This window comes from Pestalotiopsis fici, assembly GCF_000516985.1.
Source record: "Pestalotiopsis fici W106-1 unplaced genomic scaffold PFICI_Scf_1, whole genome shotgun sequence".
NCBI lineage: Eukaryota > Fungi > Ascomycota > Sordariomycetes > Amphisphaeriales > Sporocadaceae > Pestalotiopsis > Pestalotiopsis fici.
Genome location: NW_006917091.1, coordinates 6,261,262 through 6,285,089, shown reverse-complemented (window position 1 = coordinate 6,285,089; position 23,828 = coordinate 6,261,262). Strand labels below are relative to the sequence as shown.

General features: G+C 51.2%; 5 protein-coding genes across 5 annotated transcripts; 3 read left to right on the top strand and 2 right to left on the bottom strand.

Annotated features, from left to right (window-relative positions):
- Positions 1-1,524: 1,524 nt before the first annotated feature.
- On the top strand, positions 1,525-2,521 carry PFICI_01838 (uncharacterized protein; the record flags this gene model as incomplete). Its single annotated transcript, XM_007830419.1, has 2 exons — positions 1,525-1,756; positions 1,821-2,521. 2 exons carry the CDS (start codon positions 1,525-1,527, stop codon positions 2,519-2,521), a joined length of 933 nt encoding a protein of 310 aa, XP_007828610.1.
- Positions 2,522-3,865: 1,344 nt separating this feature from the next.
- Positions 3,866-6,388, bottom strand: PFICI_01837 (uncharacterized protein; the record flags this gene model as incomplete). Its single annotated transcript, XM_007830418.1, has 2 exons — positions 3,866-6,130; positions 6,197-6,388. The coding sequence occupies 2 exons, from the start codon at positions 6,386-6,388 to the stop codon at positions 3,866-3,868; spliced, it is 2,457 nt and encodes an 818-aa protein (XP_007828609.1).
- Positions 6,389-15,008: 8,620 nt separating this feature from the next.
- On the top strand, positions 15,009-17,144 carry PFICI_01836 (Transcriptional regulatory protein pro-1; the record flags this gene model as incomplete). The annotated part of the gene is made up of 2 exons (XM_007830417.1): positions 15,009-15,114; positions 15,247-17,144. 2 exons carry the CDS (start codon positions 15,009-15,011, stop codon positions 17,142-17,144), a joined length of 2,004 nt encoding a protein of 667 aa, XP_007828608.1.
- A 3,121-nt stretch (positions 17,145-20,265) lies between these two features.
- PFICI_01835 (uncharacterized protein) lies at positions 20,266-21,495 on the top strand (the record flags this gene model as incomplete). Its single annotated transcript, XM_007830416.1, has 1 exon — positions 20,266-21,495. One exon carries the CDS (start codon positions 20,266-20,268, stop codon positions 21,493-21,495), a length of 1,230 nt encoding a protein of 409 aa, XP_007828607.1.
- A 613-nt stretch (positions 21,496-22,108) lies between these two features.
- PFICI_01834 (uncharacterized protein) lies at positions 22,109-22,942 on the bottom strand (the record flags this gene model as incomplete). The annotated part of the gene is made up of 2 exons (XM_007830415.1): positions 22,109-22,695; positions 22,849-22,942. 2 exons carry the CDS (start codon positions 22,940-22,942, stop codon positions 22,109-22,111), a joined length of 681 nt encoding a protein of 226 aa, XP_007828606.1.
- Positions 22,943-23,828: the final 886 nt, after the last annotated feature.

The window sequence follows — 23,828 nt, the reverse complement described above, 5'->3', positions numbered from 1 at the left end:
CTCACAATAATACCTGAAAGTCAAAACACAAGTCTAATGGGTGCACTGTACGCGTATCAAGGTTCTTTCTTTCACGCAACTGAGTTGCGCAGTGCGGACTATGGCGATTCGAACCAACAATGTGTAACACGGTGCGGCATAGGTATTCCCAAAAGACTATGGGAGGATCCCCATATATCAGACCATTTTACCCACTTCTGGACTGAGATACGCTTCCATGGACCCCGTGCTCCATAGAGGACTCGTCCCATGTTCTGCTAGGATAGCCAAATTTTATAGTCCTTCGCTCTCAGCGGCGAACCAGGATGCAAATGATTTTTGGTGATGGTCCGTCCCTCTTTTTACCCCCTCCGAGCACATATTACCCTTGACCAATGGACGCTTTTCGCACTTCCAGAAAAAGCTTGTGAAGTACTCCAGGCGTTGAAGGGCAGAAGTCTTTCATCTGATCGCTGGACTTTTTGTATATATAGTCCAGAGTTTCTTGTCAGAGAAATAAAGACCGCCTTATGGCTGCCTCTGAGCTTAGGATTGATTCCAACGACTAAAAGCAAACACCCAAGCCACGGTATACGTTTCTTATGCGAATATCGTCGCATCATAAGTCTGTTAGTACAAAGGTTTCTCATGAACCCAATGACCGGTAGCTAATTTGAGGCTTCAGAAAGTACCCATAGACACATATCAAAAGCCAATTGCGCTCAATGGAAATGGCGAAGCAGCGAGATTCTCGACGCCGGGCAGTTTTCACTGCTGCTGCCTCTTGCATCCGAGTCGTTGTCATGGTTGCCATTGGCGTTTGCGATATCCTCAACTGCGTGGGAGTTCTTTAAACAACCCTGATTGCGCCAAACGACTATGGGGCTCTTGGAAGGTATTGTTCACTGCTTGGTGGGCAATATCGGGAGAAGACCCAGTCACTCAGACTCATGTGCGTTCGAACGCCATTTAGAAGAGGGGATATGCTGTCGCTGGATAACAAATAATTGGTGGCATGATCAGAGCGTATAATATGTGGTGGATAGTTTTACATGAAGATACAGGATTAAGCATGGATAGAAAGACTTATGCATGGCTTTACCATTTGCGTCCTCATTCTTAAAGTTCATGTGTTGCTATTTTGCAATCAGTTGGTGTCTCATTTCATAATAAAGCTAGAGCGAAAAGTAATAATAACAAGAGTCTCCCTAGAGTTTGATATATAGTTGCAAGTATGAATGTAGTTGTATCAAAAATGCCAACAGAAAAGTTAGTGACTACTGTCACCCACCAGCTGCAGGCTTACAAGCCCATTGAGACCCCCCGAGCTTCTGCCGTTTTGGTTCCGCCGCTAGTCGACCCAATCCAGACAAGCGCCATCCATTCCCATTCGCTCTGCCAGTTTTGCAGGGGTCGCCGGCGCCTCTAGCATTTTGAAAAAAGTTGACGCCTCGCGCGACATCATCTTCGAGCTCCTGGCCAGGCTATAGGAAGGTGGAACGACGAACCTTCGATTCTCCCACCACAACCACCCACACAGACACAATGTTCAAGCCGAGATTACGGATACCCCGAGTGAGCCTGCCATCGACGCAGCGCCAGGCCCCTGCCTCTCGGTTCTTCGCCCGCCGCGATCTGCATACCGTGCCAGGTCTTTCCATTGCCGGCTCGCCGTCGACCGAAGGTATCCGCGGTCTGCTGTCCGAAGATGGCTTCAACCTCGCCTACACACAATATATGCAATTTGCAACCGAGAAGCTCAATATCTTGACTGCAGGTGAGTTTCTCCTGTCTAACTCCCGGTCCTACTCTAGAGAATTCAGTCGCCTAACACCTCGCAGGTACCGAGCTCGAGCAGACGCCCACGAGGCAGATCATCAACAGGACAGCGCGCGAACCCTCGCAAGCCCCCATTTTCAACTATGCCTCCATGTTGCACAACAACCACTTCTTCTTTGACACCCTAAAGGCCAAAGAGGAGCCCACGACCCAGCAGCGCGAAGCCGGCGAAGAGCCCCAGAACCCGATACCAGCTCAGCTCAAGACCTCCCTCGAGGCGTCCTTCAGCTCCATGGAGACGCTGCGCCTCGAGATGAGCGCCATTGCCAACTCCATGTTCGGCCCGGGCTTCGTCTGGCTCGTCAAGGTCCGCAAGGCCGAGTCGTACCGCATCCTCACCACCTACCTGGCCGGCTCGCCCTACTCGGACGCCCACTGGCGCCGCCAGCCCGTTGACGCCAACACCATGGAAGGCCCCGCCTCGTCCGAGAAGACGGGCTTGGCTTCCGAGTACCTCGACCGTTCTGGTCTCGGTGCCGGCGCCAGCAACGGCTCCCAGTGGAGCAAGAACGTTGCACCCGGCGGTATCGATGTGACCCCGATCCTCTGCCTCAACACGTGGGAGCACGTATGGCTCCGAGACTACGGCATCGGCGCTGGTGGTTACGGTGGAAAGAGGCAATTTGTTGAGAACTGGTGGGAGTGCATTGACTGGGAGAAGGTGAGCAACATTGCCATGCCCAAGAGGGAACTCAGGGTATAATCAAATCGGAACCCCGAAAAGAATTTGGCAAAAGAGAGACGGGCGTTGTACAGAGGAATCAGCCTGAATGTACGATAGACTACGTGCAAAAATGGGCGGACGCATATCCGTGACTAGAGCCTCTTGTGATATAAAAAATATATGTACTATTTTTGTATTCTTAAAGCATTTGAAGAGCTCAAAACCAGACTTGCATGTGCAAAGAAAATTTGAATGCCATGGTCAAAAGATCTTGGAAGTTCCTTGGCCCTTTTCCCGGGAGATGGGCGATGCCTTTGAATCATGAAATATGATTTAGGTAGTCATTGCCAAAAATAAAATAAAATAATGGCAAATCAAACGACTGAAGAAGGGCGGCCACGTTCATGGAATCGAGATGGTAGACCTGACACACTCGCCTCTACGTACCACTACCGCCCACTCCGTACACAGACGACCCTCCCAGACCCGTCTCGTCACGACACCAGTCCCAACCTAATCTCTCGGTTCCGGATTATTGCTTGGGGCAAAGTTTTGAATGCACTACAACTGGCCGAGGAAGTTGCATCATTACTCGCCAATCAAGGGCTTGGTCCGCTGTTGGGGGTCTATTGGGCGGCAATGTGCCGAGAAAGCTGAACAAGTTATCCAGGTTCCAATTTGCGCCGCACCGGACCACAAGGTGAGCAATTGTTTTTTTTTTTTTTTTCTGGTTCGAGTCGGGATTGCAAAAAGGAAATGGCCTGGTGCAATGAGTATGCCATGTCGTTATCCTGATGTGACTCATGCTGTAGGTTACCTATGATGTTCAAACGCCCAGGAGATGAAAAGAATGGGAAAAGATGCCAGATAAAAAAAAAATCGAGCTGACATTATAATTCAAATCAATAACGGAAACATTTCAATAATAAAATCAGATCATCTTGAGGAGTTCATAATGGTGGGCCATGGAGAAACAGAACTGGTCACGGCGGATTTGCAAAACGTGGTATATGAAGGGAGTGTAATTGTATTCCTATATATGATCGCGAGTCCCAATGCTGCCAACGCTGACGGTCGGGGTATTTAGATGAAAAGCAAAAACTAAAACGGAAAAAAACAAAAACAAAATTATGCCATCTGCTCAAAGTGGTATCAAAAGAAGTTTGCTGGCTCTCTCATGCATGCATGGAGAAAAATCAGTCCGCATCGCTGCCAGAGTGTATCAACATCATCGTCACTGTCGTTGCCGTCCACTGGCAGTGAATAGCTATATAAAACACAAAGAAAAAGAATCTTTGCAGAACACGTCATTCAAGACGTCTGGGTAAGTGTCATTTTGTCTTCGCCTTTTTTTTTTTTTTCCAACTTCATTTCTTGGTCATTTTAGATCATGTTGCCATTGACGCTGACCTCGAAGCCCTCGCCCTTTTGTCTCAGCGCCTTGGCGAGCATGAGCTCTCTCATCCAGTCGATGCGCTCGTCGCGGCTCTTGACAGCAAAGTGGTGCGTCTTGCCAGTACCATTGACAGCGCCCTCGGTGCCGGCAGATAGCGGACCAGAAGAGGCACCAGCAATGCCGCTCTCCCGCTTCTTGAGGCGGGTGCCAAAGGCCTCCCGGCCCTGCGGGATCAGCTGGAAGCTAAAGGCGGCGACGGGATCGTCCTTGCCGTCCTTGTTGGAGGAACGCGAGATGCTCATGGCCTTGAAGGCGGCGTTGAGCTTGCTGCCCGAAGCCAGCGACGAGCACGCAATGGCGTAGTCGTCAATGTCGACGTACTCGAGGGTGCGGTCCCGGGCCCCGGCGTCCTGGTGGATCGCCAGCCGAGTCCCCTTGAGAGTCGCGTAATGGTCGTGCCACTCGTGTCGGAGCATCTTGGTCTTGCGCTTGCGCACCGGTCCTTGGTACGCGATGCCCTCGTCACCTTGGCTGGCCTGTGGTTGCGATGATACTGCACCATTCAGGCTACCGAATAAATTGGCGTGCTGGTTGGTGGACCAGGGATATTGTGCCCGTGGCGGTGCCTGGAGCGGCTTCTGCTGCCCCCTCTGAGCTGGTGCCTTTGGTGGTGATCTCTGTAGCGAGGATCGCTTTGATGCCGGCGACGTGGGAGCATTGTGATAAGTGGGCGACGCAGCGGCATACTCCTGCAGCGGAGCCATGACCTGGAAAGACGGCCGGCGGGATGCCCGCGACATGGAGCGAACTGGCACCGCCGTGGGACCTGCTCGGTAGTTCATGTCCGGGGGAACTGACTGAGAGGCATCACGTGCTACCGGGCCAAGAGGAACAGAGGTTACGGGGACGTCCATCTCAGAGAAGGGAGAGCCGAACCGGTAAGGTGCCACAGGGGTAGTGAGGTCTGGCGACAGCGCCTCGGCCTTATCCATTGCGTAAGGCACCCACGACTGGCGCAGGTTGGATGGTCGTTGCTGTTGAGGAGTCTGACTTGACTGTCTGCCGGGGATGGACAGCTTAGGCAGACTTCGCAGACCCTCATGAGGAGCCTGTGTTTGCGGGTACAACTCAAAGGGAGGCGTTGGCGGCACCTCACTGGCGTTGGAGGCGCCCTGTTGGAATTCGAGAAACTGCCGGACATTGTCCTGAGGATCTCTGTGCTGCACGTTGCGCAGGGTCGCCTCTTGCAGGTATTGAAAAGGTCCGATGCCTGCGCCAGGTCCAAGCACGTCCGATGAAGCGACAACGGAAGGAACCGCATCCGACATGGGACGCAGAGCCTCCGTCGAGGGTTGACGGTTCAGAGCCGGTGCAGTGGCGGCATTTCCAGGGTCGCCTGCGACCAGAATACGCCCGCCGCTGGTGTCCGCAAATGGATGCTCCTTCATAAACTGATCAATCATGCGCTGCTGCCTTCTAAAGGTCTTGCAGTTTTCGCCCTTGGAGCACTTGTGAGGTTTCGGCATGACCTGCTCAATTCCGACGATTGACACCGACTCGAGAGGTGAGATGATATCTTCGTGCGACGGCTTGTTGAGACGTCGCTTGCTGTGGCCGCGTCGTGGCCGCACATCATCTTCACATCTCTCAAGCTTCCTTCGTTCCCTCCTGACCTCTTTGCATTCTTCGTCCTCAATGGGTGTCTCTGGTCGAGGTGACTCTGGCTTCGACTTGATGAGCTCGCATATATGATTCCATACCGCCGTCCGCATGCCAAAAGACGATATTCCAAGCTCCTTCATGTCCTCAGACTTGAGAGTGATCAAAATTTCTCCATTGATATCATTTTCGATAAACTTCTCCGCAACTGTGGCTTCAACGTCGGCATTGAGCATCCACTGCGCAACCATCTCTGGTGACCATTCTGGCAGATCGTATTGATCGAGATTCTCATGCGAAAATTGGAACGGGGTGCTTCTTGATCGCGGAGGCATTTGCTCCTGGGCGAGGTGAAAGCGGAATTCCGTTTCAATAGGCTTGGGAGCCCTTGGTGTGATTGGCGAAAGAGATAGGGCATCCTGAAGTTCGAAGGATTCTGTCGACGTCGCGGACATGCGAAAGAGATGTGGTCCTCTAGGTCCCTCCACCGGCTTGATGTCAAACTCGAAAGGAAATGCTGTGCGCGCTCTACTCGACCTGGGCGTCTGTACCTCCTCGTACGAGGAAAGTGTGGTTACACTTTGCTGGCCCGACTATAAATTTGTGTTAGTCTGTGTCATGATCTCTTAATATAGACCGAAAAATGTGAAAAAACCTACCGAGTTCAGACTCAATCTGGGAGAGTTCGGGTCGTCATCTTCAATCTCGCTATTGATATCATCTTCATCCCAATCCGTGTCTACGATTTCCGTGGCTATCGAGCTCGGTCTAGGCTCCGGACCCTTCATGCCAAAGAAAGAATCGTGAGGACGAGACTTTTGCAGCATTTCTTGCTGTGGCCTCTCGACCATTCTGTGCGAGTATTGTGCGTACTAGTAAATTTTCTCTAGTTAGACATAGCCCAAGCCACGTTCCAAAACTGGAAGCCATGATATTCAGAATTGGTTCGTTTTGTCATACCATTTTACTGTAGTAAGGAAATCTGATTTCCAGAGCTGCAATATTTTTTGCAATTGGCCGTTGCCGGCGTGCCTCGATTTCTAAACCCCGATGGATATGAGATACTAGGAGACAATATACCGAGGATGAAACGAAAAGGACGGTAGTATAAAAGAAAAATAGGATTCACGTCGCGAAAAGAGGAAAGAGGGGTTTGAGAAACAAGCGCGGGCGGCTGCGGGCAGTATATGTAAGAGATATCAAAGTATAGGTAGTGAGTTCACCGCAGTGTGTTTCATGCATGGAGAGAGAGGTTGTGATAGTGTGGATAGTGGGTGCAGACAGAGAAAAGGTCGGGTATTGTCACAAGTTGATTTGTTTCCTTGGGGGGCCCCCCTCGCTCGCATATCACAGTCACTGCTGCGTGCGTGCGTGCGTTTTTACTACTGCATGAAGAGTAGCCAGTGTATCGGCCGGCACTCGTGTGTACAGTACAGTGAGTAAGTATGCTCACTAATAATAGTATTCCTCCAGCAGAACAGACCATGACCACTGAGAAATCCGAGCGGTAAGCCCCCTGGAACGAAGAGGCTGGTTGGACAGAAGCAAATGGGGCACATATAGGCCGAGGGCCGTGGTTGGTCGGTTGCACCTCACCACACCTAGCAACAGTGTTTTTTAAGCGCCGACATGATTTTGCACCCATGTCAGGTTACCGTGCTTTTCTCGTGCGTGGCTTGACTGGTCCTTGGTCTGGGCTTTCTATTCAGACCAGCCCAGACGAGTTTCCTGGCTGGCAACTATAGTCGTTGTCGCTCAACGTGCTGCATGACAAGTGAATATCGTAACGGGCCTCCTAACCTGGATCAGGTCGGACGGTTAACGATTTCAATGTCATGCATGCCGCACCATGAAGCGCTGATAATGCTTTTCTACTATACCATTTGACTATTGCTTGGTTATACGTAGCCCGTTATCATCTCTGGATGATGCGACCCAGATATACGTGGCGCAAATGTACACCTGACATGACCGTGGCCTCTCCTCACGACTCCATTCGTCGCCACGATAGCAGGAAGAATGGAGAGAGGAGTTATCAGATTAATTCCAGACCGCGGTAAGCAGCCAAAGACGCCAATCGCGTGACAGGAAAAATTCCGGCCTTCACTGCAAAAACTTTTTCTGATCTGACTTTGAAAGGAGCGCTGTATGGACCGACAGGGGGTTGTTATTGGGCTGGAGGATGGGGGTGCTCTCTTGGTCTTTTGCCGGCAGGGAAAGATAGGCCGACCGGATCTTGTCGGGTGCAACGATGGCGCAAATCACAGCGACGCGAAGGAGGGAGGATCCTACGATGCCTTGGAGAAACGGTACAATGGAGGGCCCAATCGAGGACCCTTGATTTGGGGTTGGATGGACCGGATCTGCTCTCAGAACAAAGTGAGAGGTCGAGTCGCGTCGTATCGTAGGTACAGTACGGAATAGTGTCGAGCGTAGTGCCGTCCCCACCTGCCTACTTTGGGTGGTCTGGAGGGTTGGACAAGACAGAGGTACCTTACTGACGAACCGACCGACCACTTGCTGTGCTGACTGCAGAATTGGCAGATGCAAGATGATTTGATCAACTTCCAAGTGCTACGTACTCAGGGCCTACCTTAGCTAGCTAGATTCCAGGTACCTAACCACCAACACACACACTACTATTACACTACCTTACACTAAATGGCGGCAGGGTCTTTTGGGTGGTGGTGCCGATGTGTGTGAGTAGAAGGAACGATGGGGAATGGTTGAACTGATGGGTCAATTTGACCTATGTGAGATTGGGTGGGAGGCACTAATGCATGGAACGGCCTACAGCAACTTAGTGCGGATACAGGCTTGCTACCCCTCTCCTTGTGCAATGTTGCCGCTTTCAACAGCGATTGGCTACACCAGCAGCTCCACGAGGTTTTGGCATTGTGGGAATTGGGAATAGCTTCTGGTCGATGAGGCCTAATTCCGGTATCGCATTCCCCATCAAACTGCCTGACAATCGTCAGAACCTTTTACTGTAGTATATCCAGTGGATTTTCACCAACTATGGATACACAATAAAAAGTATACTACCTCCGACAGAGCACTGTCCTTCCCGAACTCCTGGACCCCGTACGGACCGACCGCTAAAATACAAAATTGGGTCATCAGGTTCGCAGCTAGGAGAATTTAACCTTCTCAACTAGGCAGCGGCCCGACTGGTGCCCGTTTCGCGCAAATCTCCTTCATCGTCTTATTCATCACCGCTCTTCGCTCAGGTCACGAGGTCTCGGAGCACCAAGAAGGATCATGTCGGGAACAGCCAATGATCTAACATACTTTTCAGCAACGTGACGAGGCATGCGGATCGCCGCCGCGCAATCAGCACGATACGGTACAATGCAATGCCCATGCGATGCGATACCGCAATTTGTGGAAGAAGAAGAAGAAAGACACAACGTTCACTTTCTGCTTTGCATCCACCAAAAGCATGCAACCGAGACTCTGTGTAGTATCTTAGATGAACCATATCGACGCATTGCAACGTCTTCCTTTTTCATGCGATGCTGGGATTTGCTGGCTGGCCCCAAAGTTGCAGTGCGCAAAAAAACCACGTACGTTTGTGTAACTGCTCTCACAAAGGCACTCGCAGAAACTTTCAGCAAACATATTAATGGCGGAATGGATTTAAACGAGTGTTGCGATATCCCCATGCTGGGTAGCTTGCAGACAACTCCCTGCCAGACCAGGTATGTGCATGAGTCGTCTGCAGTGTGATCCCGCTCTTGCAGAAGAGCAGCAATTGCGCTGCCGGGGGGTTGAAGTCTTATTATTGAACCGGTAAGAAATACCCATGACTTTGACATTGTTCAACATGGGGAAAATCTTCCTACACCGGTGATGTTAGCAAGTGGATGAGCGACATAACTTCTCACCGCATTGCTCTCTCTATACAGTGGATTGACCTGCTATACAGAGTTATGTTGCTAAGTAGGAGAGGCAAAAAAAGAAAGACAAGCCTCGTGACTGCCGGTCATGTCTTACAAGTTACCGTCTTGCTGGGACAGGCCCGCAGCAGCATTGACCGACTCTACAGTTATGCGCATCATTTAGACGAGCTCGTTGCTTGCTGTGGTGGACTGATGTTATGCCATGCGGCACCGTTGCGAAGGCGTCGACGGGGCAATTACGATCATCACCGTTGTAGCTCGTGACTGACTCGGTCGCCTGTTCACATTCCCTGCTTGCTTTTTTGGACTATTCCCAGCCAGCTTCGTGTCACCCACCAAGAGACCGCAATTCCTTGAGTTACCTCGGAACTCGTTCTCGCGAAAAGAGAAACCACATTGTCTCGAGCATATTGGTCGTCAAAGAGGTTCTGAGCACATGCCATGCAACCTAGCCGAATGCGGCCATTGTCCAATGAGGCTCTCAAGGCTTTCCATTGAAGCCTGTGCTCTTGAGATCTCTATACGCCACTTGCTAACAGAGTGCAGCTCTTGTGGATGGTTGACTCTCACCAAGGGCACGGTAAAAGTGAATTGCCATTGTCAATTGACCTCTAGGATCACAGAATTGAGCTGCCCTGAGGGTGATCGAGTCTGGGGTTAGGGCCTAGACAGATCTCACCATTATTTGTTGCCGCATCATGCAAATACGACATGTGCTAACCATACCACACCATACCCCGGGGAAACGAGCAAGATAAAGTTTTGCTCCTTTTCTTATTTCCACCAAGTGCTTGCAGATTCCGGGTTGGTTCCGAGATGAGTGCAATTGATCGCAATCTACGGTTGTGCAGTAGTATCTAATTGCCAGGCCACCATCTTGGTCCACACGGTCTGTCTCTTTACAGAACATATTTGGTTTGGTCAATATCACCGCAATATCACAATGGACCGGTCTCCACTTATCACCTGTGATGAGCGAGGGTTTGACAGCCGGGATGGATGGAAGGCGGAGCAGGCAAGGAAGCAACATACATCATGCTTGCTTGCCATGACGGTGTATGGGGATTTCTGTCAAGACCAAAAAGACTCAAGATGATTTGCATTTTGCAGCTTTTGATCAATGCGTCGCCGGCCCGTCTTCTTCGGACAAGGATTTCCCCTGGCGGGGGCTGAACGTCACGACCTTGCCAAAACGTCCAGGCATGCTTGTTGGATGACGATGATTTTTCCAGGTTATTGAGTCAATTTGGCTTTTTTTTCTTCATGTCGGTCTGCAATTCAGCATACACGCCCACAAAATTGTACGCCTATTTTTGAATTCTGCAGGTAATTTGATCACGAGCCGTTCTTGCGGTCAACCGCCTGCTGCAGTGAGTCGACGACAGGCGCTCGTCAGTCTCTAAGCCACGCAAATGAAGCTGATATCGCTGGTTCACCGGCCAATGTTTACTTGAAAGATCTGCCATCTATTTTGTCCGTGCCCAACAATGTAGTATGGCCAAGAATGTCAAATATGCAGCCCTGGGGAGGAGCAGCAGCTGTTGGCAGTGGCTCACTGGGGAAGAGGATCTTTCCGGATCCTCCCTCCCTCCCCTGCGGGCCCCCAAAGACATTGAAGTGAATGCAGAGAGAGTTACATTGCATTCACCAAGAGGCATAATTAGCCCAGAGATATTGTGGGCAAATTCAAAAATAGCACAACAAAAGGGGATAGCTGCGACTCGACGGCGTGATTCTTTAGCGCCGGGTATTTGTAATGCAGGTAACAATAGTTTGAGGACAGCATCGTCTATCATGCTGCCAAGGTAAAGTTGCGTGGGCTAATTGACAAAATTAGCCCAGCAACGACAAAAAAGACCCTAGGCCTTTTCTCCATCAGCTAAAAATCACAGCCAAACTTGCCATTGCAAAAAACTTGAGCTCACGGGAAAAAACAGCCACCTAGTACAAAAGGAGAAAGGTGGATGGCATGGCCTCGCTGTGCCTTGGGGGGATTTCAATTTTCTTTGGGGATTGTACTACACCAGAAAGAGAAAAAAGCACAAAAAGGCAGCCAAGTTTTTTAGAGCCCTGCAAAGAGCTGCAAGGACTTGAGCGATCCAATGGAGCGGCGTCTTGGCACCTGGGGGTCTAGCAACCATGATTTGATATGACCAAGGTATACATAAGCCAGAAGATGCCGTTCCTGGCTGCAGATTGGTCAAAGCTACCCTCCACTAGCTGCTATACCCCGGCCCCCCTACTGCCGGACATCAACCAATCCCGAGCTCCATCGCCCTCTTCATCACATACCTCACATACTGCAGACCAATGCTAGAGACTCGGTTGGTCCCGCCCCGGGCGCTAATGCGTATTCAATATCAAGGCACCTTCGAATCAGAGTATGAGAGAGCGGAATTTTGTATTGTACTACTATGGTATGCTATGGCCCCCCTCCCTCCCCATGGATGGATTTGTACGTAGTGCACACATGGCCCTTGTCCATCTTTGCTGTGGTTTTCCCGTGGTTCGTTCTCGGTTGCTCACAATGTCGTGGTAGTGTAGGTACCTTTCTACAGGCTGTCAGCACTCAATCACTCACTACCTATCTTATGCCGTGCCCGAGGCATTGATACCTTGCACGCCGTCGTCGTGGTCGTGGTCGTACCACCTCGAAGCGGACTGGCGGGAATACTTCCTCCTATCAGCATCAGTCGCACAAGAACCATGGACTCGCCTAGAGTAGAGTAGCGATTAGTGTACAGCACCGAGTTGTGAATTTGCTATCGTCTACGATCGGCCGACCAAACAGGGCAAGCCTGATGCGTCCATACTGGGCCCCTCTTCAGCTGCATTCGTCAACTTGAGCCCTGTTGCCCTTCCTTCCTCTCCCCCATGGCATAGTGCCCGCAATGGAGTCGTTATGGAGCTCGGCCAGGATTGAAAACTTCCAGAGCAAAGAGGCGACTGGCTAGAATTACAACCAATCCCGTGGCAAAAGTCGTGTTTTTCACATCGATTGGCGTCCGACGCTGTCTCGAAGATACGGGGCCCATTTTACATAATATGAAAAAATTAATGAACTGTTCTTCTTGAACCACTGGGGCCGTTGGAAAAATTTCTCATAATCTCCACGCAATGCTCTAGGCCGGAGGGTCTTGGGTTTTCGTCGGACCCCAAAGGTGAGGCCATATTTTCTTCCTTTCGTTTCGTTGGGCACATCATCTGTTGTTTTCCGCATACGACGAAATGTTATCCGGATATAGAAAGATGCAGTCCGTGATTGGCCCGGTACCCCGGGTTCTTGCGCGCATGTTAAAAACCGAATGGCCGCGAATTCTTGCCTGCAGCACAAGGCATTTCCAATATCAACAGTTTTTTTGTTCGTTCTGCATGAGAAGTAATGATCGATGCAAGGGTAGCTGCACAATGGCCCCCCCGGGGGACCCTGGAAATGGGCTGCAGAGTAACCACACCCATCGAGATGCTAGCTTACTTGCCCTTTTGCTTGTGGGGTTGGGGCTCGTGCTTCCTTTCGGCTTATCGTGCATCTTAACGATGTGTGTGTGTGTGTGTGTGTGTTTATGAGTACTATCAGGCACCTCTTTTGCGTTCACTGCATTGTGAAGCCTTTTCTTCTTTTTTTCGACGATCTCTCCTCACACGAGGTAGACAGAAAAAGGAATGGCTGCTTGCAGGAATGGCGTAATCAGTGACATGGAGACCAATATTCCGACCGGTAAACTTAACTTGTAAAAAAGGTTTGGAACCTTTGTGTCCACGAGGAGAGCCACGAGGGTAGTGAGACAGCAGCACAGTACTGTAGCAGCTAACCTTAGCAATCACGTTTTTCCCTCTCTCTCACTATGCACTCGTGGCTGGCTGGGCTAGCGTTGGTTTGAGAGCGAGAGTTTATTATATTCAACGACAACCATTCCGCCGTGATAAGTCACATCGTGAATGAATGCACCCGCAACCGAACCCGATGTTGGAGCACATCACTTCGGGTACAACTTACGTCCGTATCTCATTGCCAATACTACTACCATGTACTAGACTCTGGTTAGTATGATAATGGACTCCCATACTGCTAGTATCCCATGTTTCCAGCTACTATTGCTGAGGCGGTTGAGCTAGGATCAATATGAACTAGTTGCCTAGTGCAGATCTTGTTTCCAACGTTCTCAATTTGTCCTTCATGATCTTCCCCTTCTTTCTCGCTCTCTCTCATTTCCCATCGGTCATGGTCTGGTGATTGATTACATTGACCGCAAACTGTGTAAGGCGGCCGGTCCATGGCCTGGTCAAGCCACAACTTACAAGTGCCATAGAAATAACAAGGCAGAGCTGGCCCCATTCATGGATGCTTGGGTAGTAGCTTCGCTCGCTGCCCGGCCCCCCTGCCAGATGAACCCTGTCTGTCCTTGCATCCGCGAGGGTCCCGCGAGGTGTTACCAACGAATACAAGGGCCTTTGTACACACGGACGCACATGCATATCGTCGGGCTGGAAGTGGTGGTTGGTTGCCATTGTGGCCCCCCCTTTCCCCCCTCCACCGAGTCGAGTGACTCGATTCTCAATGAGATCCACTAAATGCTATCGTCTCATTGGAACGTGTAAGCGCATGGCCGGTCCAGGTCATCCCATTCGGGAAGTCAGCAGCCTTCATGTGCGTACATGGTATTTCATGTATGTTGCTAATTAGTCCCGCAATATCTGGGTAAAAAAAGAATTACCCCAAATTGTTGACGAGGTAAAAATAGAAGCAACCATCACAGTACAGCAGCACCACCAGCGACTATTGCAGCAGCAGGCGTGTAAGTAGGTCGTGGCCGATGAGCAGGCGGCCACGATATAAGTGTTTGACACCTCCAAGACCGACTTGTGATTTTGAGATTTTGAGAAGCAGAGTAGAAGATTCAAAGAAGTCGTCCTGTCCCTTTCAACGACCTCCTCCCTCTCCGTCCTTTTTCCCTCCTCTTCCTCCCCTCCATTCCGTTCTTCATTACAGAGTACTACTCAATTCCAAAGTGAAAGGCAAGCCGGACTTGCTTGGATCCAGTCATTCATTCGACGAGAAGACCTAATTAACATAATATCTTTGACTTTCAAAACCACTTTGACCTGGGCTTGCCCGTCATTCCGAACCGATAAAAACAAAAAAGGACGAAATTTTCCCTCCTCAGATAAACACCACTATTCGACCCCCGGCCAATTCTCGTTGCGGGTATTTTCCCTTAGCAGGTGTTCTGTGTGGAAAGAAAAAAAAAGCGATCTCTTGACGAGACCACCCCTTCTCTTGTCCCTATAGGCCCAGACACCCTTGATCCTTGTCCACGCCAAGACAGGTTCTCTTCCCGCTTTTGCTCGGCTCTGTGGACCATCACTCACCCACCCGGTCACCCACACCTACAACTGAGTTGTGTACCTACACACTCACACTACTTTGGACCCCCGCCTATTGCTTGCAGTTCCACACAGGGTCCCGGTACGGTACCTTACTTTGAACGGAGGTAGCAGCTATAAGATACAAATGTCAACACTACCCCCCAACCCTCGAGGAGTCATGTCGAGAACAGCATCCGTAAACATGGCCGTCGCTCAACCTGTAGTCAAGTCAAAGGCACCTTCAAAGGCCAGCAGCAACAATGCAAACCAAAAGGCAAAGACACAGATGCACCGTCGCTCCAGGACAGGTTAGTGGCTCCTCCAATTCTTGCTCTCTGCTTCAGACTTGATACCTGGGCCCTGTCCACTTATACAGTTGGCCCGTGTAAGTTGAGCAGAGTATAAACAAGCCAAGTTGCTAACTCAGAATTTCATAATAGGTTGCTACACATGCAGATTACGACGAAAGAAGTGCGATGAAGGCACTCCCATGTGCACAGCATGCAAACACCTGGGACTCTGCTGCGAGTATAAGCGACCAATGTGGTGGGGAAACAATGAGGCAAGGAGACAACACAAGGACGACATCAAGATGATCATCAAGCGCAAGAAGCTCACGGAAAAGTCATCGCACACCATTCAGACTTCAGTTGGCTCAGTTGGCTCGCCACCAGGCCTCTCACACTCGCTTCCTACGTCTGCGACCTTTTCGGATCCCTTGGACCGCACGAGATCTGCCTCCATTGATTCGCAGTTTGCCTTCAACTTCAACAGCTCGCCCAATGTTGCCGATTATGGCGTCTACAACCCACAGATGCACCACTCTCACCAGGACTTCATGTTTGGCATGACGCCCTATGAGATTGATGTCAAGACTGAGCGTCAAATGTTTGTCAATGACGTTCCCACTATTAGAGAGTCCACCGTCTCGACCTTCAGCACATACAACACGCCGCCGCCGCCAGGCACCGTCTTGTCTTCCTACCCCTTTGATGGTGAGTGGACGGAGCAGGTCTACTCGGAGAGACGGGAATCTCTTGGAGAAGAAGCCCTCAATGTCAACTTCTTTGACTTTTCGCATGGCCCGGCCGTCCACTCGAGACAGGTTGCCATTGAACTGGATGAGGCTGACCAGCGCCTGCTGGATCACTTTATCCAGCACGTGATGCCAACCATCTTCCCCATCCTCGAGTCCAACCAGCATGGATCTGTCGGCTCTGATCTCGTCCTTCCCGCGCTCCAGAGCAACAAGGGATACCTCCACTGCTGCTTGATGATGGCTGCCCAGCACTACAAGGCCACCATGAACATTCCATCGGAGGAGATTGACAATGACATTATGCGCCACCGCCACGAAACCATCAAGGCTCTCTGCGAGGCGCTGAACCGCGATGAGAACCACCACGAGATCCTCGAGGCCACCTTGGGTCTCATCTTCTTCCAGTCTTGCGTTGGCCGGTACGATGACACGCTTCCCGATATCCCGTGGCACCAGCACTTTCAGGCTGTCAACTCGTTGGTGACCAAGCTCGATCTGCCGCGCATTGTCTCTGACCCAGCGGGCCAATTGCCGCAAACACCATTCAACATGACCCTCACGGCCTGGATTGACATTCTCGGCGCCACCATGCAGGGACGCGCACCAGTCTTTGCGCACACCTACCGGGAGAAGCACCTCTCTCCCACCAACCCCTCCCTGGGTCTGCGCGAGCTGATGGGCTGCGACGACCGTGTCATGTACCTGATTTCCGAGATTGCTTGCCTCGAAGCGCTCAAGAACGAGGGCATGGACGACATGACGCTCTGCCAGCACGTGAGCGCCCTGGGCGACCAAATCGGCCTCACCGAGATGGGCGACACGGCGGGACCCAAGATGCCCTTCAACGCCAACGGCACGCTGAGCCCCAAGCAGCTGAGCCGCAATGTGACCAGCGCCTTCCGCCTGGCCGCCCGCATCTACCTCTGCAGCCTGATCCCGGGCTTCTCGCCCAGCCAGGCCAGCTGTGTCGGCCTCGTTGAAAAGCTGACCAACGTGCTCCAGCACATCCCCTCGGGCCCCAACGGTTTCGACCGCAGCCTCGGCTGGGTCTACCTCATTGGCGGTTCCGTGGCCGGTGCCTCGTCCTCGTTCCGCCAGTTCTTTGAGGAGCGCATCGCCGAGCTCGGCGACGCGGCCACCTATGGCAGCTTTGGCGGCGTCGCCTCGCTCCTCCGCGAGGTCTGGCAGCAGACCGACAGCTTCGTGCCGAGTCCCAGCGCCTCGGGCATGGTGGAGCTTCCTTACATTTCCTGGAGGGACGTGATGCAGATGAGACAATGGGACTACTTGCTGATCTAGAAAACTCTCCTTCTCCAGCCGGTCTGGGGAGGATGAGGAGCACTACATCACACAGTGTGTCTTATACTCATGAACTCATCAATCCCCTGGACTGAAAGTGGCTCTCACCTTTCCCTTCTGCGCATATCTCGACAGGTTGCGATTTTTCTTCTTATTTTCTTTATCTCGTTTACTACTTAATACCCCTCGGAGAGAGCTTCAGTCAGACAGAGAGACAGAAGTTGCCGCAAGGCACAACATACACTTTTCTCAAATGGACTTTGGAATCATTGGAATACATTACAGGGCAGCTGGGCTGAGTTGCCATTGTCGGGATGAGAGGAAACGAAATGACATGAGAGATGGCGGATGGGATTTTACGATGCGACATGCGGGCTTGACGAAAGGGATCTTCCTCTCCCTCCCCTTTCAACACACACTTTTTACCCTCTTTGGCTTTTGTTGGGCCGTTCATTTCTTCTATATACCGATGCATGCATTTGGGCTGGGAGCATTATCAAGGCAGGATACCATTATTTTTTACTTGTTGGGCAAACGGAGCATGGTCTGGAAACTGAGGCTCGAATTATGAAAGGCCTCATCTATTTTTTGGGGGAGCTCCTCTATGATAGCTCCGTTTTATTTTTTGATACCACCTCATCGTTGAGAAACAATCTTCTCCGAGAGAAAGCAAAGTTATGTAATAACAAACAACAACGCAAATCAAAACAAAAAATCAATTCAAAAATCAAGCAAATTTGTTCTCTCCAAGTGAATCTGTCTGCCTCCTGCTGTGACACGAAAAACCTGGTTGCTCAGTGTTGCTCAAAGCCGATGTTTTCCTTGCGTCGCACTGGGTACAACGTGGAGTTTGGAAAATTTACCCTGTCATGTCCACAACGTAAAGAACATGATAATTGACTCGATATTTGCTCATCTTGCTCAACCTTGCCCTGATACTCGGCGTACCAGATCTTGATCACGTTAATTCTTGGTGGCAAGCGAATCAGCGACTTGCGCCGGGGTATGAACTCCTACGCCAGAGGGGCGGTGAATGTATAACCTTGCGACAGGTAAAACCATGTGACCTAGATCTAGCGAATTGATAGGTGACTCTAGTACAAAACATGCGAAGCGATGTTCCCAAAGGAAGACATTACAAGAGGTCACGTTATCACGAAGCGGAATTGTAATGATTGCTCAATTCTTACAAAGTACACTGACACGAAGTACACCGTTGGGTCCCAATTCTTTCCGGTCCCTCAAGAGGAACCTGACCTGACTAAATTGAGGCCAAGATAGGTAAAGGTAAGGAGATTCGGCCCCCTTCCTCTATCGGCACTGGTTCCGTGCCAAGTATCAAAGTACTACGTAGCTGCAAGCTTCCGTGGCCGTCTCTCAGCTGCCCATAGGGTGAGGCGTGCACAAGTGACCCAGCTGTTCTGGCTCTTGTTGAATGGCTGAATAATAAATAGTTCTTTGGACCGCTTGAGGGGCGATCCCCTCAAGGATTTTCGGGTTACCTGTATTGGTAGTGACGATCGCCTAAGCCAAAGGAGCCCTCCCGTGGAATCAAGGGAAAAAAAAAAAAAAAAGACTGGTGCAAATATGTGGCTGAGGTGGCCCCAGTGGCGGTCAATTGCCTTGATTTTCTCTAGGCATGTGCTGGCTTTCTTTTTCTTCTCTTTTACTTTATTGCCCATTTCTTATTTGCCCAACGATGTGTTGGCTATCTATCTGCCTTGATGGCAACGTCAGGTGACGTGTCGTGAGGCTTTTCCCTACCTGCTTACTTGTTCTGATGCCCTTGGCGAGCTGGAAAGTTGATTGGGAAGCCGAGAGCGCGAGGTCGGTTGGCAGGGCACTCATTTAGAGGGAGGCACCGCTACTATACTGCCCCCGGAACATTACGCTGCTTCTTTAGGGTCTCGAAATGCTGCCATCGACCTGTTGGGCAATCATAAAATCGGATAAACGGCTACCGGGAAGCAACAACGGGCCTATTTGACAAGTTGTTCCTCTGAAAAGTCAAATGTTGAGGCCGACCTATTCCCCGAAGATATATGTAGATAGGAGATGCTGTTATGTAGTTCTTGTATGTAGGTACATAGCTTGATTTTCTTAGCGTGTTAGGAGACCTAGAAGCTGTCCCTGGTTTTAGAGTTCTAGGGCGCTGTGGCCGAATTGGGCAACCCTGGACTCTTTGCGCTAAAACTATGGGCCAATGATATACTCTGACGGCGCCAAGATGCGCTTAACCTGACGGGCAGAGTCAGAGAATGGACCAACCCGAGGCCTTTGTCCTCCTCCATCTCCATCCGCATCAACACTTTCAGGACCCTTGTAGCCGCCAAAAGAGAAGCGCTTCACGATGGCCTCTCGTTTGGCTGGCGACTGCGCGGTTCAATACCAGCACTGCCTCACCTGCGAGCGGGTGGTTGCATTCGACCCGTCCTGCTTCGCTCGTTACCAGATCTGTGGGGCTCCATGCCCAACCTCATCTTGGAAATGAATCCATTTATCACTGAAGTTTGAAAAATGTCCAGTCGATGTCGTCAGTTCGACTTCAATCTCGCCGTGTCCTGTGCGCGCGGACGTCCATGATGGCTTATCCGTTGGGTCAGAGGAGGCCGCTTCTCTAGTCAAGTGATTGCACCAGTGTCAAGACCATGACTCCCCCCAATTCCAGCCCAAGGAATCGGAGCACGATCGAACAAGGTGGAAACAAAGCACGATAGGATCACGTATACCTGGCTGTTTCTTATTCACCTGACGATGCTCTTCTAGACAAGTCATTGTTGTTGACGATTCTTCTTATCCACCTTGTTCCCATCGAAGCCTTAGACTCACAAAAAGCCATCCATCACAAGAGATCGTCTTCCTTGTCTGTTTGTGACTCGTTTCTTCTTTGCTGGATCATAAAAAGAGTCAACCCCTGCTTTCCTTTACCCGCTTCGCGTTTCTACATGTCCCCCATTTGAGATATTCAACTCGTCACGTCAAGATCCAAAGCCAAAGCTTGATTGGTTTCTGCTTGAGAAATATCATTTTCTTTTCCAAAAACACTCGGAAACTAGCCCGGAGCGAATACCGTACTCACATTCGATACTTAAAACTGCCACCAACAACGATTTACCAAGACATGACAAGATGGAGAGGCGTGCTGCGAGCCTGGATGCTCGCAGCGGCACTCTCATCAACCATTTCGACGACATTGGCCATGTCTGTCCCACCAAGCCAGATCTTCGCTAGAGACAGCACGTGTGGCGACACTTCCTATTCCCAATGTCCGCAGGCCGGACTGCCGGACAACTTTTGCTGCAAGCCCGGCACGTCGTGCATTGCCCTGGCCGGCAATACCACCATTGTGTGCTGCCCGGACGGCGACGACTGCAGCGTCATTGCTTCCATCGTGTGTGACGTTCAGCTCCAGAACGCTACCAGCGCCCCCGATGCCGTCGTCAAGACCACGGCACTGACTAGCAAGCTGCCCACTTGTGGATCCATGTGCTGTCCCTTTGGTTACACATGCGACGCAGATAACAACTGCGCCAAAGATGAAGATCAAAGTCAGATGCCCGAGGGCGCAGGAGATGCCAGCTCAACGGCATCGGCGACAGGCACTACTGCAGCCAGTACAGGACATGCATCGACGGCAGCACCGACCGCTACGGCAACAGACTCGGCCGCGGCTGGGGCTCACACGACCGGTGCCGCTTCCCAAGGTAGCTCGAGCGATGCGAGCGATACTGCCGCCAAGGAGCATGCCGAGGGTGCCAACGTGTCGGCCATCGTGGGCGGAGTGGTCGGCGGCGTTGTCTTTCTGGTCGCCGCCATCATCGGTGCCGTCTATCTCGTGTATCGGCGACGCAAGCAGCAGGAGTCGAAGCGTGCATCTGATCAATCATTCATTTCCAGAAACGCCAGAGGCATGATTTCAAACCCGATTCCCCAGGATGGCTTCACCTACGGTCGGTCCGACTTCATATCCAGGTCGAACCCTTCCACCCGCACAGCACCATCTCAGCAGACGCCGGACGTTTACAATGGGGCCAAGTCGTTCCAGAGTCGGGATTCCATCAGCAGCTACAGCAGCAGCCCGGGCCATCATGACGGCAGCCAGTTTGACGGGCGCAGCTACCACCCTTCTGCCATAATAGACTCGCTCAAGGTCGAGTCAGAAGCCGACAAGGCGCGGGCGCAACCCAGCCATCTCGAGAGGGTGTCGGAGGATCAAGGCAATTTCGAGACCATTGACATTTCCTTCAATGACACACTCGCCGTGCCCGACTTTGATGTCGGCCGAAGGTCGCGCGACACGACCTTGACGCAATGGCCAGGCGCTCGCCCGGGCACCAGCGACCGCAGATAGAGTCGCGGCGTTGATGGCCCGGCCCGCGCGCGGAAACTAATTTGAGAAGGTGGCCGAGCGGACTGTCGCGTGTGCAGGAGTTTAACGAACGGCACCCTATTAATCTTTGATGCCTCTATAGGAGGCTTTTTTCTTTCTTTTATAACGTTTAGATGAATGATACCATGGGTCACCAAGGGGAAAAGCGTTGGAGTTTTTGGCGTTACAGGATTGATCCATTTCACCCTTTTGGATATATGATGATGATAAATAAGAGGTCACACTCGTTGTACATACACACACTACACAAGACCAATCGCACTCACGTGTTGAACGAATTTCAAGAATATGTTTGTCTACCGTCATTGCTTGCGTTGCCATTTCAATTTGATATGATCATGATCACCAGTGATACCATGCATGCCCATCTGAATAATGTCTTTCCAGGGGAATCAGATGGATGTACAGAATAGTACTCGGGCAGAATATGCTTCATTTTCTTCCCGAAATGCAAATTGAGCAAGGCTAAGTACATCTTGCACTATTTTGAATCTTATGCAGAAAAGCGAAAGACACCAGAAAGCGCGTCTCGACAATCACGAGAGCCGCCTCCATTTTTTTTGTGCAGTCACCTCTACTGCTTCTTCTTGGATCCAGCACCACCGGCGTGGACCTTCTTCTCCCGCTCCTCCTTTTCAAACTTCTCAGCCTCCTCCTTGTCCTTGCGCTCGGCATACCACTGACCGGCCTGGAGGACCAGGACACCGACGAGGACGAGGGCGAGAATGGTGTTGCTGGCAGCCAGGACCTTGAGGCTGTCCTCGCGGCCCAGCACGACCTCGCCGGCCTGGAGCTCGGGGGCGCCGGGCTGCTCAATGACCTTGCCGGTGGCGGCGTCCCAGATGTCGGCGCTGACGGTGCGCAGGCCCTTGACGATGTTGGTGATGTAGATGCCGACGCCAATGACGTAGAGGATGAGGCCGGCGCCGTCAAAGAGCATGTTGGCCTCGGAGGGGCGGAACAGCTTGACGAAGAAGCCGAGGAAGCCCGTGCCCACCATGATGTGCAGGATGCGCGCAATCAGCGGCGGCGCCGCGTGGATGAACTTGAGGTGCGTCTCGAGCTGGTCCAGGTACGCGGGCGCCACCTCGTCCGTGGTCCATAGCAGGGGGAAGTCGTAGGGGAACTGGGCAAAGAGGATGCCGAGGAAGAAGCAGACGGCTGTGTATTATAAGAAGACGCGAATTAGTCTTGAATGTCCCATCTTTTTTTTTCCCCTACCCGCCAAAAGAGAAGCAAGGGATAATGGCAAAAGGGCAAACATCACGGCTTCGCCGGGCCTTCGCGAGGATAGGTTATGGGTTTAGAACTCACGTCCAATGATCATGAATGTCGCAAACGAGTTGGACCCGCGATAATTGGCCGACGTTGTCTTCTTCTCGTGATCTATCGCTATAATTGAATTCATGATGGGCGATATCGTGCGGGTTTGCTTCGCGATCCGGGTCGTGTCAAAAGAAGGTTCGGAAGGAATTGGTTAGAGGGAGAAGGGAGAGAGAGATAAAAATCGAGAAAGTCTGTCTCTCGCGATCAGAATTCAGTAGCGCCGGAAGAAAGAGCTCTGAATGTTCAAGCAAGGTAAACTGCTTTGTCCTAGTGGGGAAAAGGATTCCGTAGAGATGCGCAAATTGGGGGGTCTTGCTCAATCCTGGGGAGCTCAGATAATAGTTGCAATCAGAAAAGAAGTCGTCTTCGCTAGATGATTGAAATTGTCCCTTTGTTGCGACAAGAATCGACAGGACTCGAGAGATTGAGACAATGAAAGCTGACAACTTGTCCCCTGCGTCGAAATAGATTTTTCTTTGTCAGCTTTGCGTCGTCGTCCCAGATGCAGCCTGCGTATCAATCCCTCGGGCGCCTCCAATCCTTTGGCGTTGGAGCTGAGGTCGCGTCCCCCAACGAGTCCAGTCCCGCCCACCTAATAAGGGTCCTCCTGGGTGGGGCTCGCCTAGCTGCTGTCCACTCCTCTGATTGGTATTACTGCGCCTATCTTTTGCAATTCTTTGGCACCGGCACCCACCAAATTGTTTAAATGATAGCTGCCTCTATTATCATGTGAATTCTCATGACGCGATATATACTGTCATCACGATGCAGGCTTGAATGACGATGGAAAACGAGCCATTTGACTTGCGATAGTCTCATATATACGGCAAAAATAGCACCATGTCAGTAATAAGGCAAGACAAGAGAGTCAATCGTTCCAGACACACGGAACTTGAGGATTGCCATTGCAATCTATACGCTAGGATTTCTTGTATTATATCATGACTACAGATCATGTCCTTTATTCT